Source organism: Pithys albifrons, chromosome 11 (assembly GCF_047495875.1).
Source record: "Pithys albifrons albifrons isolate INPA30051 chromosome 11, PitAlb_v1, whole genome shotgun sequence".
In the NCBI taxonomy this organism is placed as follows: Eukaryota; Metazoa; Chordata; class Aves; order Passeriformes; family Thamnophilidae; genus Pithys; species Pithys albifrons.
In genome coordinates, this window is record NC_092468.1 from 14,174,414 (window position 1) to 14,190,279 (window position 15,866).

Here is a 15,866-nt window from a genome sequence, read left to right on the forward strand (position 1 = left end):
ATTAAAACAGTGAAATGTTTAATTTCCCACCATATTATAGGAGGAAGTAAAGATCAAACACAGATTGCTAAAGTCCCTTCTGAATTGGTGACATTTCTTCAGTCTGACCCAGCAGCTTGGAGTCACCCCGGGAGGGCAGCCCTGGGGAGTCCACGTGGTGGTGTTTAACCCCAACTATCGGCAGGGCAGTGAGAGACAAGCACAGCAGTTACCTGTTTGAACTCTTGATGATGAGCTGGGGCTGATGGTCTGCTAGAAGGGATACAGCTGGAGAGAGAGTGCTGCTCTTTGTTGCGGAATAGAAATGATGTTCATGACTCATCAACTAAGGAAATATCTTTAATGTTGTCCAAGTTTAGAGATTTGAATTTGCGTTTAATGCAGAAAATCACCGTCAGTTTGTGCAATGTTGAGAATGTGTGTGTTAGCCTGAAGGTTGTTCAGTAAATGAGTGTGTAAGATAATGCAGATGGAGCGAATGATGTGAGTCAGAAATAGCCTCCTTATGCACCTCATGTGTTCCCTATTTGATTCTACCCAGCTGTTCAAAGACCTCATTGAAAAACAGGAATTATTGCTGGTGCTCTCAGTGCTGAGATTCCCCTTCATACTTCAGACCTGCAACTTGATGCCCTTCACACAGTGGAACGGCCCTAAATGAAGGCAATTCACTTGCCTCTCTTGCTGCCGTGGTGTTCCGCAAGGTGCCTGTGCTGACGTGTTGGCCATATGGAAATTCCAGTTGAGATCAATTGATCTGGAATCTCTTTGCATTTATTTTGCTGTCTGGTGCTTTTCTCTATCAAGTTGCTACTTAGTATGTCTGTCAAGATTGGAGTGTTGCCTGCAGGCACCGGTTTTGATGTTACCATGCATTATAGCAGGAAAGTGCATGTTTGTTTAAGAACAGACTAGTTCAAGTATGATTAATATAATAATTTCCTTCTGGAGCTGTGAACTCTATTAAAAGTACAGTTCTGTAAATACACAGAACTTTTTTTGGCTGCGTGATTTCTTGATTGAAAATGTGATTTGTGTGGTACACATAAAATTGTTTGATGTGATTAATTCAAAGATTTTCCTCAGGAGCATTTTTAGCAATCCTGTACAGCTTTAGGACAGATTTTAACTGGTTTCCTATATACTTTTATCTTTCCCAGAATAAAAAGCTGCTTAGTGAAGAAAAGTGGCAATTTAAACAAAATTGTGTTTTAGAGCTTGCATGACTTTTGTGGTTTAGTTTGCAAATAGATTTGCAGTAAGATTATAGATGACTATTGGGTAGCAATAGAAAATTTTCAGCTTAATAAGGCAGGAAACATGTGAGCTGGTGTTTCTGCCAAAGAAGACAGTTGTTGCCAAGTTAACTTCCTTCCATTCAGAAAAATATGCCAACTATATCAAACACTGAATTTATGAAGTGCTGAGCTGCTTCTCACCTGGGACTGAGCTCTGTGTTGTGATGCAGTTCTCTGCTTTGAGTGTGTGTTTCTTCTACTAGGAAAACGAATCTATTCCCAGCAGTGGGAATAGATTTCTGAGGAGACCCAGATTTGAGTGACAAAAGAAACCTTTTCTCTTGGGTTCCTGCTTCATTTGTGGGGTTAATTAGAAAGGAGGTGGTAGGTTGCAGAAAACACGTGAGGATGTGATGCTGTTGATAAGCTGCAGGAGTTGGGAGGAAGGACCCCTTGAAGTTGTCATTGCTGATGAATGTAAGTGCCTGGATGCAGAGGGTGGCTTTGAGGGGACCTGCCCTGCAGTCTGGCTGTTTGGTTTGTGAAAACGCCGGGGAGCAAACGACAGCAAAGAAGTTGGTAATGGTTATACTACCTAATGCTAATAATAGTCTGAAAAAGGACAATTAAAATAACTACTTGTGCTATGAGTTAAACTTGAGGACTGGTTTTATGCTGTGGTAGTAAGTGCTGTCTCCTGAGATTTACGTCTGTGCAGTAGATAAAATCGAAAGGCTGTACCATCTCAGTGCAGAGAATTGTAGTTAATCCACATCTTGCCAGGTAAGCAGTGGCTGTTCAGTGATTTTAACCATGGCAGTGGGTCCTCTGTAAGTACCATATGGGTACATTAGTTGTAAACTGTACACAATTACAGGACAGGGGTGCCCAAATGAAGGTTAGATGCACTTTTAATTTCAAAAATTTAGATTTTTGACACAGTACTTCTTATTTTGTTTATGTGATGGTGAAAATTCTGATGAGCCTCATAGGATGTTGTAACCTTTGTTTGTAACCTATTGTAATAAGGAGCTGTTGCCCTATATTCATCTTGTAGACAGCTGCATATTTTTTCACGCATTCCCTATTTATGAAACTTGTGATCATAATCTGTCCTCAAGGCACCTCTCAAGATTTGCATCTGTGAGAGATTTACTGTGAGACATAAACCTTTTGATACAAATTGAATGGTGAAAGAAGGGGCAACACTGAGCATGCCTTGATTTAGAAATACCAAACTGGGGACTAAACCTTTTTTAGCAATGCCTGTTTTTCTGCTCAGACAAGAAATGCACATCTCAGGGGTGCGGTGCCTTTCCTCTCTAGGGATAGCTTGGCTTCTCAAAGCATCTGATTGGAGCTATGATATATAGAGTAATACAAATGTGTAATATTAACCTACTTTTAAGCTTTTTTTACAAGTTTAATTTACGTTTCCATCATGAAGCTTGTAGAATGTACCAAAAACTGCTTATTTGGTGTAGAATATTTAATCAGGTTAAATTGATACAAGTTTTTTCCCCCCTCTTTCAAAGCTGCTGTTGCTGCAGTATTTCACTTATATTCATCCTGTGTTCAGTGTTAAAGCTTTATTGAGCTCCTTGGATCATTACTTCTGGAAACTATTAACAGTGCAAATTTAAGATCTATATTACTATTAGGCAGTGTTTTATATGTGTACACACTTACAGAAAGTTAACCTGAAACAACCTAAAACAGGTTTACAATCTGTAATATTGCTACAATTTTTAATTCTTTTGTTGTTGAAGGTCTTCCATATCTCAAGTCGAGAAGTTCCATATCATACTAAACATGGAGAAAGAAGAAAAGAAATATGTCAATAAAGCAGAGGAAGATGAGATGGTAATGAATTCTGATCATCTATTTTTACATAATGAAAGAATCACATTTTCAGGGTTTTCTGTCTAAAGGGCACATATTACATCAGGAACTGGAGTGTCTCAGTGTAAATCAGTTTAGCAATTTTATAAGGTTATCCTTGATAATATTTTTTGGTATTAAGAAATCTCATCTTGGACTGGGAAAGGTTTTGTTGAAAGCCATGGGCAGAGATTCTGGATGCTGGTTGGGGTCATTAGTTCAACAGATAACACGTTTTGGTACTAACATTTCTTTTTTAAAATGAAAATGAAAACAAAGTGGGTTGTGGGTTTTTTTGGTGGTTGTTGTTTGGGGGTTTTTTTGGTGTTTTTTTTTCCTCTCCAGATCCTGGAGCTTTTTTCTTGTCATTTAAAACAGGTTAATGTTTCATAATGTGACTGTACTTTGTATACTCTTGCATATTTTTATTTATGCAGGTAAGACCCACTTCCTAACACCTGACGAGAACTTTTATGGATGTTTGGTAGCAATAAATTATGCTTCCTACTGGAGCAATGATGCCTCTTACCATTTGTCCTGGGAGATGCAGAAGGAATCTTTGGCAGGAAAATACTGGCAGCTGATCTTTAGATTTCTGTCCCATTTGGGGTATATAGGGATTTTTGTTTTTAAAAATGAAAGGTTTCTGTGAATTAAAGTCCTTGTTCCGTCCTTGTACACAATGCTGGGAAAAGCTGCTCTTCGCCAGACAGCTCCCATACAGAGAGCAGGCAAATCCATCTTAGAACAGGAGGTACTTATGGCCTGATCACTCAAATAAATGCTTTTTGGAGGAAATAATTTTATTTTGCCCTAAAATAAAAAAAACATTAACTTCTCCCATTGACTTTCACTTTCCTAATGTTCTTGCTAAGGAGTGTTTTGGGGGTAACAGAGAATGGGCTTTATCTCTGGTTTTTGTCAGCTGAGAATGTGGCAAACCAAACTTTTTGAAAAGCCTTTTCTTAGGGAAGGAGTTTAAACAATTTCCAATACTGTTTATTGAAAAGTAAAAAAAAAATTGCAAAAAGTTGATGTCAGTATGAACAATAGGTGGGACTCAATGGGAAACTTCATTGCCCTTTTACAGCAGGAAATATAATCTAGTGATGTAATGTGAAACTCAGGAATGTAACACAGCATCCAGTAAGTCACTAAATTATTTTCTTTTCCTGGCTGTCGTCAAGTTAAGTTGGTGCTTGCAATCTGAATACTTTGAGGCTTTTTAATGGGAGAAGAGGATTTTTCTGGCTGGTGCAAGTTACAGAACCTTTGAGTGTGGCTGGCAGTTTATAATGTAGCATTTCTTGTTAAATGGCAGGCAAAATAAACCACTAACAGTAGTGTTTGATAATACATTTACAGGTTTGTTTAGAAAGTATGAAATTCAGCCTGCAGTAGTAATTCAAAAGTATGTATGATAGCTAATCAAATGCTATTTAAAATCAGCATTTGACAAAGCCATGTGCTTTTGCTCTTTAATGCTTACTGACTTGTGCTGTGTCATGGTCAAATATGTTGTTCTTCACTGAAAGTTAAGGCAGGTTGTGTTGCAGTCCTTAGGGGTCAGTGCAGAGAGGAGACAGGTGATCTGTTTCGCACAGTGTGGGTGATCTGCCTCTGTCACACTTTTACTGATGTTTGTATTTATGACTGAGCTAAACAGTGTTCCTTTTTTGCTGTCACTCCAGCATGTACTAAATGGGTTTGAAATCCTTCCTTACTGTAGAAAAGAGAGAAAATGGCATTGAAATTTGATTTGCTTTAAATACTGCATGCTATGAAAAATTTATGTTGGCACCCTGAGCCAGAGTAATTAAGAGGGTCACTGTTATTTGTTTCTGCTTCCGTGCAGGAGATCTATGGCTATGATCTCTGTCGCTGGAAGTTGGTGCTGGTTGCTATAGGAGTGATCTGTTCTGGGGGCTTTCTGCTCCTCCTCCTCTACTGGATGCCTCAGTGGCGTGTGAAAGCAACGTGCAGAAGGACTACACTGAAAGACTGTGAAGTGGTTCTGCTGAGAACAACCGTGAGTCTCCAGGGCGATGTGCTTCTCCCAGTTTGCAGTTCTCTGGCATCCCTCTTTCTGCTTAAGTCCTTGCCTGCAGCATAGACATGATTGTATTTTACAGCACTGCAAAATTGTTGCTCCTTGGTCCTGTGTGCAGCTTTGCTGCCTGTGGAAAGACTGACAGCTGTTTGCAGGTGACATAGCAAAAAGAAGGTCTTTACCTTTCCATTTCAGGAATTAAATACCTGAGTGCTCTTGTCATCAAAAGTTACAGAACAGGTATTGTGTTCATCTAAGCCCACAAGATGATTTTGGGATTTTCCCTCCCTTGTTCAGCAAAGATACATTTGTTGAAACAAGGTGTAACTGTTAACCCAGTGTCATTTGATTTCAAGGGATTTTTTTCCTGCACAATTGCTGGGAACAGTCACTGGTTTTGATCTTGTGTTAAGTCCTCAGTTATTGGAAGCCGTGGGGTGGGTGTATGCATTGCAATCCCACAGTTCCTCCTACTACAGAACAGCTATATTAAGTTGTGAGGGCCTGAATAAGTCAAATGTCAGGTACCAAAACTCGTTACTTACAACCAATAGATCTTTTGGTGCAAAAAATTTGCTTTTAGAATTGTGGAAAGAAAATTGTTCTTAAAAGTAGGTGATACTGGGAATGTGTTCTCTAATTATATACAGGCTCTGCTATTCTTTTGTCTGTGGTTGACACATTTTGCTACAGCTGTTATAGTAAAATGATGTTTAAATGCTGTTTCAACTAACTGATTTTTTTCTCCTCTTTTTAAGGATGAATTCAAGATATGGTTTTGTGCAAAGGTTCGCATTATGCCTTCTTTGGGAGCCAATCCTTTACAGAATCCCAACCCTACAGTGCACAAGGTTTCAAATGGCCATGCTGTTCATTTCTGTGAATCTGCTGCAGAGGAGAATAAAAACGATTTGAAAAAATATTTGCCTGTAAGTAAACCAGCAATACTATGCTTGGTAATATTCATGTATCTCAAGTTCTACTGAGAGTAAGCACAACACAGTCCACATGAGCTGCTGCTTCTGTCTGAAGGGCTAACTCATTCTTTGGATGGAACACAAGTCTTCTCAATAACCTTTTGCTGGAAATTGTGGAGTATTTGAAAGATTGTGTTAAATGAAAAGTATTCTTTTTTCAGTGAAACTTTTTAAAATTCCTTTACTGTTGCTGGCCAGGATAAAGTCAGTCAGAAGAGAAGTTAAGAGGTGCCAGTTTATTATCTGTGTCTGTTGCCTTTGCAGATTCGTTATTTCACGCATCACAGTGTGAAGTATTTTTGGAATGATTCAGTTCAAAATTTTGATGTTTTACGGTAAGAATGCTTTTTGCTTTTGTTTTATACTGGTCAACTGTTTTAGCTCACTGAGTCATTGAACATTCTGAGTGCAGGGAGATTGTAATTTGGTGTGAATTTGGAAGGAAGGTGTTTGTTTGATGTGCCTTTATCGAGCATGATTTGTGCAGGACGATAGGCTGTGTGCCTCTGCAGGCTTTTTGCCTGTTCTTGGAGTGCTATTTGAAAATCAGAGTACCTGTTTGTAGACAGTAGTTCTTCTATAAACTCTCAAAAACTTTGCTTCTGGTGGAATAACTTCTATTTTTTGCATTGCTGCTGAGCTAGGCCCAAAGGGGGGAAAAAGGGGAATTCACCAAATACCTTATTTCTCATCTTTGTGTAAGTCTGCTGCTACATTTTAGTCCAGTTGAGCTTAATTTGATGCCTTTTTTGTTACTCTTTAGTAACAAAACCAGGTCTCTTGCACTGATAAAACGTGCCTTTCAGTGTGCAGTGCTAGCTTGTGATGTGCTGTATTTTCTTTTATCCAGCAACACTGCTGCATGATGTTAGGGCTGCAGAAGAAAATTCTTTCTGATGATACTGATAAGGCCTTCTCGTAGTGCCACAAGTCAAATGAGCACAGGCTTCTCCATTTTTGGCAACTGTCCATTAAAATAATTCATTCAAATCAGAAACATAACCTCTTTTAAACTTAAATCAGTGTTCACCACATTGAACCATCATGTGGAAAAGGTCAAGCCCTATATATAGAAAAAATTCATGACCAGAAGGAAAGAAAACCAGCCAAGATTTCTGGAAGAAGAAACATAGTATGCCAGTATCTTGTGTTTTCAAAAAACATGTGTGCAAATGATATGGAAAGTTATCAGCAATTAAAACAATTTAAAGAAATTATCACAACACAAGCAAAACTGAGCAGTTCTGTTCTGGGAGGGTGGACGTGTCTCAGTTCTCGTGTAAATCATGAAAAGCTTAGTATACATTTTTTATGGTAAGCCTCTCATGAATTACAGTGGTGCACGTAGTGACATCATTTTGTATTACAAAGTCCTGTTTTCATCCCTATAATGTTCCTAAATTAAACTGTTCAAAGGGAATATTTACCACAGATGAGATTAAGGACTTGTATGTTAAGAGCAGGTATTGGAAGAAAATCATACGACGCCATGTGTTTAGAAAAAAATGTTGTTCCTTAGCATTAAAGCAGTGACTTGAAACTTGGCACTTGTTGGCTGTTTGACTGTGCCTTTTGATGTTCTTGTGATAACTCAGCCAATTTATAAGCCCCGGAAAAATCTCAGATATGCCTGTGAAGTTATGTGAGCATTTATTCAATCACATTCTTGCTGATAAGCCAAACTTTCATTTGTTTGATGTATTAGCCATGACTGAGCCCGAGCATTTGTTTAGTCAGGTACAGTAGCTGAGCTGGACATCACTATTTAGTTATTGAATAATAAAGTGGAGAAAGAGCTGGATCTGAGACATTCTGGGTACTGTTAGAGTACTAAATCACTTTTGCACAAAGTCAGATAAAAATGCCAGTTTGCTTTAACTTTAAAGTGAATAATCATTTAGTCGAAGTACTGGATACCACATTCAAAATAATACCTAAGCTTTATGGATGATAAATGTTCTGAAAAGAAGTCTTAAAACTTTGTCCTTTGCCAAGATATGTTTTCTTATTCTGCTCTTCAGTTCACGTATATAAACGAAAAACTGGTATTACCTAATAACATGGTAGAGAATCAAGTTAGTATCTGAGAAGAGACTGTATATGAAACAAAGAGCTTTATAATAAAATCTGTAAGGCAGGCAACACACTTGTAGTTGTGATCAAGCATAATCCTGCATCGTGTTGCTTTGCTCAGTGCAGCTGCTTACACAAGTACCCAGGGGCAGAACAGTTTGGTCACATAATGAGAGATGCAGCACAACACAGAAGGGAGGCAAATTAAGATATCTTGGGCAACTAATTCAGTTGTGAGAGCTTGAGTTTCATACCATTGTTTTTATATTACTGTCATATTAAGATCACTGTTTTAAACACAGGAAATGCAAGTGTAATTGTTCTTCAACTAAATCAGACTTGGTCACAAAGCCAAAGAGGATGCAACTCTGACCTTGTATGTCTGTTTTGTTTTAGCTTGTGTCTGCTGAATCTCTGAGTGGGTTGATGAGTGCTTTATGTAATAAAATGTGTGCACACAGGGATGTTTTTTTAAGTGCCCTGGGAATTCAGTCTGTAACATTACTGTAAAAAGCAGAGAACATCCTGCTAGAAGCTCCGTCTTTGCATGAACAATGTTCACATAGGTATGCTTATTGGCATATAAAGCATTTAATTTTAGGCACTCTCCTTAAATCCACTGTTACATTCCTTTTCCTGCAGGAAAAGAAAAAATGAGTAATTTGGGATAGAATGGGAGGAAAGGCAATTATTAACAGATATTTGTATGGGGTTTTAATTTAAAAATTAATTTTTTTTAGTAAAAAATTGTATTTAGTTTAAAAAATTTTAGAGATAACTTGTAAACCTAGGTCCATGTTTACTCGTAGCTTTCATGTTCTATTTTATGAAGTTGGTGGAAATGTCATCCTGGGCTTTAGGATGTTTAAAGCTTTCCCTTTCTTCTAGAGAATGGAAGTCATTGTTTCTATATATGCACAATAAAGGGTTGGGTTTTTTTTCACTGTGACAACTTTTTGATAGAATCTGTTTTTTGATAGATGACAATAGATATCCAATATAAAACAGACTTAGGTGGCATAGTGGTAGTTTTGTCATGGCATCTGTGAAAGGCTTTTGGAAGGTAATGATATTTTCCTGTGCATCCAAAGTATGTCCGTGAGAAAATTCCTGGATATTGGGTGTGATACTTGTCTGATTTACTGAGTTTGGTAGTTAAGGTAATCCCATAGCTGCAAACATAATGATGTTTCAGGTGTACTTGCTTATCTGCAGATCTTCTGAAGTACAGCATTTGCTTTCACAGCCATATAGAAAAGTCCTGTGAAGATGAGTGTACTGGTGATAAGAAAGAACTGAAAATGTAGACTGTATACTTCCTATTCATGGATAGCATTTTAATAGCAAGATGCCGCAAAATAACTGTAGTATAGATTTATATAATAAATTGACTAATTTTTTTCCAAAATACTCTCATTACTGCTTAGAGTCAAATGAAGATTTACTTGAAGAAATATTAATGCATATTGATTTCATATAATGTTTTATAAAGCTTGCCACTTTTTAGAGGCCTTTGAACACTAGCTATGCTACTATTTTACTTCATTTTTTTGTCTGTCTTTTTGCTTGAAAGATCCTACAGAGGAAGACATGTCTACAAAAAAGCTCCTGTTAATGATTTCATTGCTAACTGCAGTTGTGACAAAAAACGGTTGAAACCACATAAATCCGTAGGCTCAGTTGCTTTATAATACAGTGCACCTTGTGGCAAAGACCTAGCTCTGTTGAGTTCCTGAAGACTTACTTTTAAATATCAGGTTTCTTAAATAACTCGCTGAATTTTCCTTTACTTAGAGGTCTAGATGAATCTACATTCTGCTCTGCAATCCATAATGAACACAGCACAGGACTGACAAAGGAAATGCATGATTACAGGTAATATTAACAGCATTGGAGAGAAGAATTGTTTTTGTTCTCTTACCTGTGCTCAGAGAGCTAAAACTAGAAGACAGTTGAGCGAGCAGTGTTTGCAGACAGGTTCTTACACTTCCTTCAAAGAAGGCTGTGAGATGTATGAAATCCTTGTTTTTTCTTACCGGTGCATTGAGTAGGAACTCTGATATGACATTGACTTACTTTTCTCAAACAACACTGACCATGGGAATTGGAACTGTTGATTAAAGTAATTCAGACTATATTTCTGGAATTTTCTTTAGTGCTTAACACTTTGAAATAAAGTGAAGGTACAAAAAGACTAGCAAGCAGTTACATTTTCAACTAGTTTGGCAGGTGTACAGTGAAATTTGACAGCTGATGTAAAACAATGCAGTGACTTTTTTCACATTACTCACCTTTAAATGACATAAATGTTACCATAACGTCCTGTCATGGTTGAAGGGTGTGTGTGGGTTCAGAGGCAAATAGACTGATGCCTAGTGGAAAAGTCCATCAAGAGTTCTTTGGCTGGAAAGGTTCTCGTTTGCCTTAATCTGCAGATTGTTGAAAGCTTGAAGGGAAAGCTGAGCGCAATCACTCTGCTGTCCCTTGTTTTCTTTCCCATCCTTGGCCTAGTGGTCACTGTGAGGTGGGAGGCAGTGTGCTAGGTGACTAATAAGGAGCATTGGATGCCGGGAAGCAGCAAACCTGGCCTAAAGAGCAACTAATTTCTGATTTTAGAAAAAACAGGCTGAAACTTCCCAGGTTTTAGGGCTTTGAAGTGTGTCCCATGGCTTACGTGGCTCTGTCTCTGGTTGCTAGGGCTAAATGCGTTCTCCACATTTTCTTTAAATTCTGGTTGTCAAGAAATTACTGGGGGAAAATAATTAATTTTTTAACATGCTGTTTTAGACTAGTGGTGTCAATATGCCTGTCAAGTAACACAGCTGGAGTACATAGGTAGAGAAGAACTTACTCTAGTAAAGGGTTTTCAAGGGTAACTTTAATAGCATGTAGTTCAGGGTTTTCTGTTCCCAGTTGTGAACAGCAAGCTGGAATATATATTGGTATGAATTTATTGTTAGTGTTCTAAGTCATTGATACACTACCAAGACTAGAATAGTTTGGGTTCTGTTGCATTCCTGGCTGATTTTTTTGCAAGTGAGACCTTCTTAGAGGTCGAACTACAGAAGCATCTGCTTGCTCATCATTTCATTTTCTGGCACTTTGTGTCTTTTCCTACAATCAAAGCCTTTCCCCTAAGATTGTATTTTAAGGGCTTTTTCACATCACTGGCATTTATCCATCTTGGATCTCATCAGAGCTTAGTTTGTTGCTCCCCCTTTCATGATTTGCTTTTCTTCATTCTAAGAATAAAACTAAGATACATGACCTTGAAAAGAGTGTCTTTCTGTAGGGTAAAGTTAACACTTATTTGAGCTTAACTTCATGAGAATCAAATACTGGCTTTCAGAATGACGTATTGAATGTCATTGGACCATTACGCAGTTCACAGGGAAATCCTGTTACGAAAGAACCCAAAATTAAGTTACAGTTTAAATTGAAGTATAAAATAATCATCTGTGTATTGGTGGAACATCTCTCTGTGTGTTTTCTGATAAACACCTTTGGAAACCATATGATAAGAAAAAGGGGCCACAGATTTAATAATATGTTATACATTCTCATTTTAATGGAATTACTTTGACATCAGTAAGACTCCTAATAAAAATCTTAACTTTTTTTGTATTTTTCCTTTTTAATGCAGAAAAGCATTCTATGGAGTAAATGAAATTGCTGTGAAAGTGCCTTCCATTTTTAAGCTTCTGGTTAAGGAGGTAAGATCTTTTCTTTAACAAATTAAAGAAAAAAAGTGTACCATTGAAGGTTACTATAAGTGCAATGACTATTGGCTGTTGGCAACCTTTCCCCAAAGGCCAGCACTGGTAAAGCCAAATTATATGGACTGGGGTTTTTTGAGCTCTCTAACTCTACTTAGAGCTAAGGCTCTAAGACACCTTAACTGCAAACTCTTCAGAGTTCACAACCTGGTGCCTTAGCAAGGACATTAGAAAAGGTGTCAAAATTCTTTGAAAAAGTCAGCATCTTACTTACTTTTTGTCGTTAACTTAAAACATAAAATGACTATGTTCTTCATGTCAAGCCCAGAGATCATGTATTACAACATATGCAGCGAATCAAATGTGATGTTGGATATACTGCTGTTGGACTTGTTCCATTTTCCTTGATCAGGTGGATTTGAATAACTGGCTTGTTATCAATGTGCTCTAATAATGCATGATAGAACTTTTGAACTGAAAACCTCTCCACCCTGAACTAATGGAGTAAGAACTTGAGACATCAGTGCATTTACTAATAAGAAATGGAAAATAACATCCCAATTAATTTAAGAGTTATCAAAGAAAGTGCATCAGATGTTCCTATCCTTTTTGCTTTGAGGTGTTGGGAAAAATACATGTGGTCTTTAAAATCTGCATTCGTGTGTTATTGTAGTGAGAATTGTGTTTTCAGGGGGTCAAGGAAGGCATGGAAAAGAGAACTCAGCTTGGCAAAACAGACAAAAATTATGTATAAAGAACTGAAATGTTTGTCTCCTCCACGGAGGAGGATAATTCTGACTTTCTTCTGATGGAGAACCCCTATGACTTTGATGTAACTTTAATATTCTGTAACTCTTCTAGGTTCTCAACCCTTTTTACATTTTCCAGTTGTTCAGTGTGATATTGTGGATCACTGATGAGTATCACTACTATGCATTAGCAATTGTGATCATGTCTGTAATATCCATTGTTAGCTCACTCTACACCATTAGAAAGGTAAGTTCAAAGCAAACATGCCTTTTTTTTTTTTTGTTTTTACTGATTATTTTGTTGTGAAATTGCCTACAAATCTTTAAGAATTTTTCAGAGTTACACTGGTAGAATGTTGTTACACGTTTTCCCTCTTTGAGCTGAAAGAATTTGGATTTACAGTTTTCTTTGAAGTCGTGGTTACCTTCCTGTGCTGATGAATCAGTGGGTTGGCTTCAGATAACAGAAACACTACCTTACTTAAATAAACCTGGACACAAGTTTATGTACCAAGTTGTACTGACAGTGGTGATTCCATCTTGCATTGTTTCCTTCTGTTTGAAAAAGCCCAACAGAACTGAGCACCAGTGTAACTTGCGGATGGTTAAATTGGTGATTCAGTTTATTCTGTAAACTTGGCTGTAGCTGATGGAAGTCAAAGTCGTAATTACCTTTCAATTGCAATCTCTTGAGTTCAAACCAGAGGGGGGAAAAAAGCCCTCTTACCTTAATTCAAGTTCATGTAACTGCTGCAGTTTTTACTCCTGTATATTAATGACGAATTGTTTTTATAACGGTTTGCGTGACAGTGAATATTTGCTTCCAGAATGCACTCAAAATTTATTTGCCCCTAAGTTTTCTATGGTATGTTTAAGAGAACATTTTGAGTATCATTTTGTTGTTAAAGAATGTTATTGCAGAATCTCATCGCTTCTACCTGTAGTGCTAAAATGTGCATTTAGAAGACGAAGACAAGCTATGCTTTTGAATAACAATCTTTTCTTCTCTTTGCAGCAATATGTTATGTTACATGACATGGTAGCAGCTCACAGCATTGTAAGGGTTTCTGTCTGCAGAGGAAACCAAGGTAAATTTCACAGGTGATTTGGAAGGTTGAAATTAAATTGTTCATGAAATATGAGTGCAAAGTGGATGTTCTTTCTTTGATCAGCTTGAAATGCTTGTGTTTCTCAGCAAAACTGCATAGGAAAAGAACAAGTTGCAGAGTGGAATTTAGGAGCATAATCTGTTCAGGATTAGCCTCCTAGATGGTATTTTTAGTGAGTAAAGGGTTCTGGCTTAGGTGCTTGTCATATTCCTGTTTCTTATTCTCCACCATTCCACTTATGTAAATGTCATTGTAGTTTCTTTCTTGGCTTACATATGTCTGTGCATTGGGTCTCCATTATAATTTATTACCCAGCAAGGGCTGCAAGTTGATTTCTGAACTTTTGCTCGCTTGGATATCACAGCAGTTAAAGGTTGTTAGTTTGTGGTTTGTGAATTAATTTGTAAGACTTGTATTTGTGTCTTTATACTGAAATTATGCAGTAGTTAATGGTTATTATGTTTTGTACAAAATTGATTCTTTTCATTTTTTATGATGAATTATATTCATGTGCTCTGGAGTTAAATCTGTGAAGGAATTGAGAAATCAATGGCTTTTTCTGTATATTTTTAAAATCACTTCATGACATTAATAAAATGAAATAAAGTGTTAATTGTCACCACCTGCATCTTTATCAGATTGTGTAGATGTTGGCCATTTTCAAGTAAACTTGTTTGTGCTTAATACTCAGAAATAGAAGAAATCCTTTCTACCGACCTCGTGCCTGGAGATACCATGTTGATTCCATCTAATGGGACAATTATGCCCTGTGATGCAGTACTTCTCAGTGGTACTTGCATTGTAAATGAAAGTATGCTAACAGGTAAACTGGATACAGTTTTGCATGGCTGAATGTATTATTTTATCCCTGTGTTCGTGCTTAACTTGCAGTACATTGTAGCAGAATTGGATATGTTTATTTTGCTTGAAATGTGTCAGTTCTTGCAATTACACGTACTCCTGAGTACTTACATACTTGTGTTCTGCTTACCTGCAACAGCAACCTGGTACTGCTTGGCAGCTCCAAGAAAGAGTGATCATTTCTTGTTGAAAAAATTTCTTCTTGATAGTTTGTCTTCCTGCCTCTTGACTTGGTGTTCTCAGTGCAGTTTGAGTTCTGCAGTGTTGCTTCTTCAGAAAATTTTTCCCAAAACTTTTTAGCTTCTTCCAAGAATGAAGGTAGTGAATAGAAAGTTTTACTGTATTTAAAACCACAAATTATTATCTCTTATGTCTGCCTACTCTGAAACCAGGGACCTGATGTATTTGAAGGACAGCTTCAGTGACTAGGATGGACTTTTTCTTATTCCTGGGATAGTCTGCCCAAACTGACAGCCTTTAGAAAATTGTAGTCCAGGGATTGTGTTTCATTATATTCGATTTTTTGGAATATACTTGAGCTTCTTGCTGCTGCTAGCAACTGATAAAAATTGATTGCAGGCCTAGTTTGAGTGTACTCAGTCACCAGAGGAGCTGAGAATAATTTTCTTCATCATCTAATTTTTCTGAGAAACGATGGAGTGATGCTTTTCAGCAAGAGAAGGAAGCTGAAAAGCATCAGTGAACTGTATTTTACACCTATGTGTTTTGAACTAAAAGGCACAAAATCTGTACCGGTGAATAAAGAGTGGAGTTAAATAGCATTTAGGTAAGGAATCTGGTGAGCTGAGATTAATAGATAAGACACAACCTAATAACATGGTGAAAGGAAGATGGCTTCTTCTGTAAGTCTGCCTCTGTGCTGGTGAATGAGATTTTATTGTTCTACTTGTATCTGTGAAGGAAAAAATGTCCTTCTTTGATCTTGCTTAGAAACTCTTCTTCCGTTTAAGGTGAAAGTGTTCCTGTCACAAAGATTAATCTGCCGAATCCTTCAGAATATCCGAAGGCAGTGGGAGATGAGCTGTACAGTCCTGAAGTGCACAAACGGCACACTCTGTTCTGTGGAACCAATGTCATCCAAACACGGTTCTACACTGGAGAGCTGGTCAAGGCTCTGGTAGTGAGAACAGGTATGGGTTGTTAAGTCTGTCACTTGTCAATGTACTACTTGCTTTTGTGTATGTCAAGTGG

At 37.5% G+C, this 15,866-nt stretch overlaps 1 protein-coding gene across 3 annotated transcripts in view; it reads left to right on the plus strand.

Moving 5' to 3' along the window:
- The window catches only part of ATP13A3 (ATPase 13A3), a 59,720-nt gene that overhangs the window by 18,696 nt on the left and 25,158 nt on the right, over positions 1–15,866 (plus strand). For all 3 annotated transcript variants that reach the window (XM_071567093.1, XM_071567092.1, XM_071567094.1), the window contains exons 3-12: positions 3,008–3,101; positions 4,975–5,148; positions 5,928–6,098; positions 6,411–6,481; positions 10,014–10,094; positions 11,863–11,932; positions 12,797–12,931; positions 13,700–13,772; positions 14,485–14,616; positions 15,626–15,805. In XM_071567093.1, coding sequence (XP_071423194.1) covers positions 3,008–3,101; positions 4,975–5,148; positions 5,928–6,098; positions 6,411–6,481; positions 10,014–10,094; positions 11,863–11,932; positions 12,797–12,931; positions 13,700–13,772; positions 14,485–14,616; positions 15,626–15,805 — 1,181 coding nt within the window. The remainder of the gene's footprint in view (positions 1–3,007; positions 3,102–4,974; positions 5,149–5,927; positions 6,099–6,410; positions 6,482–10,013; positions 10,095–11,862; positions 11,933–12,796; positions 12,932–13,699; positions 13,773–14,484; positions 14,617–15,625; positions 15,806–15,866) is intronic.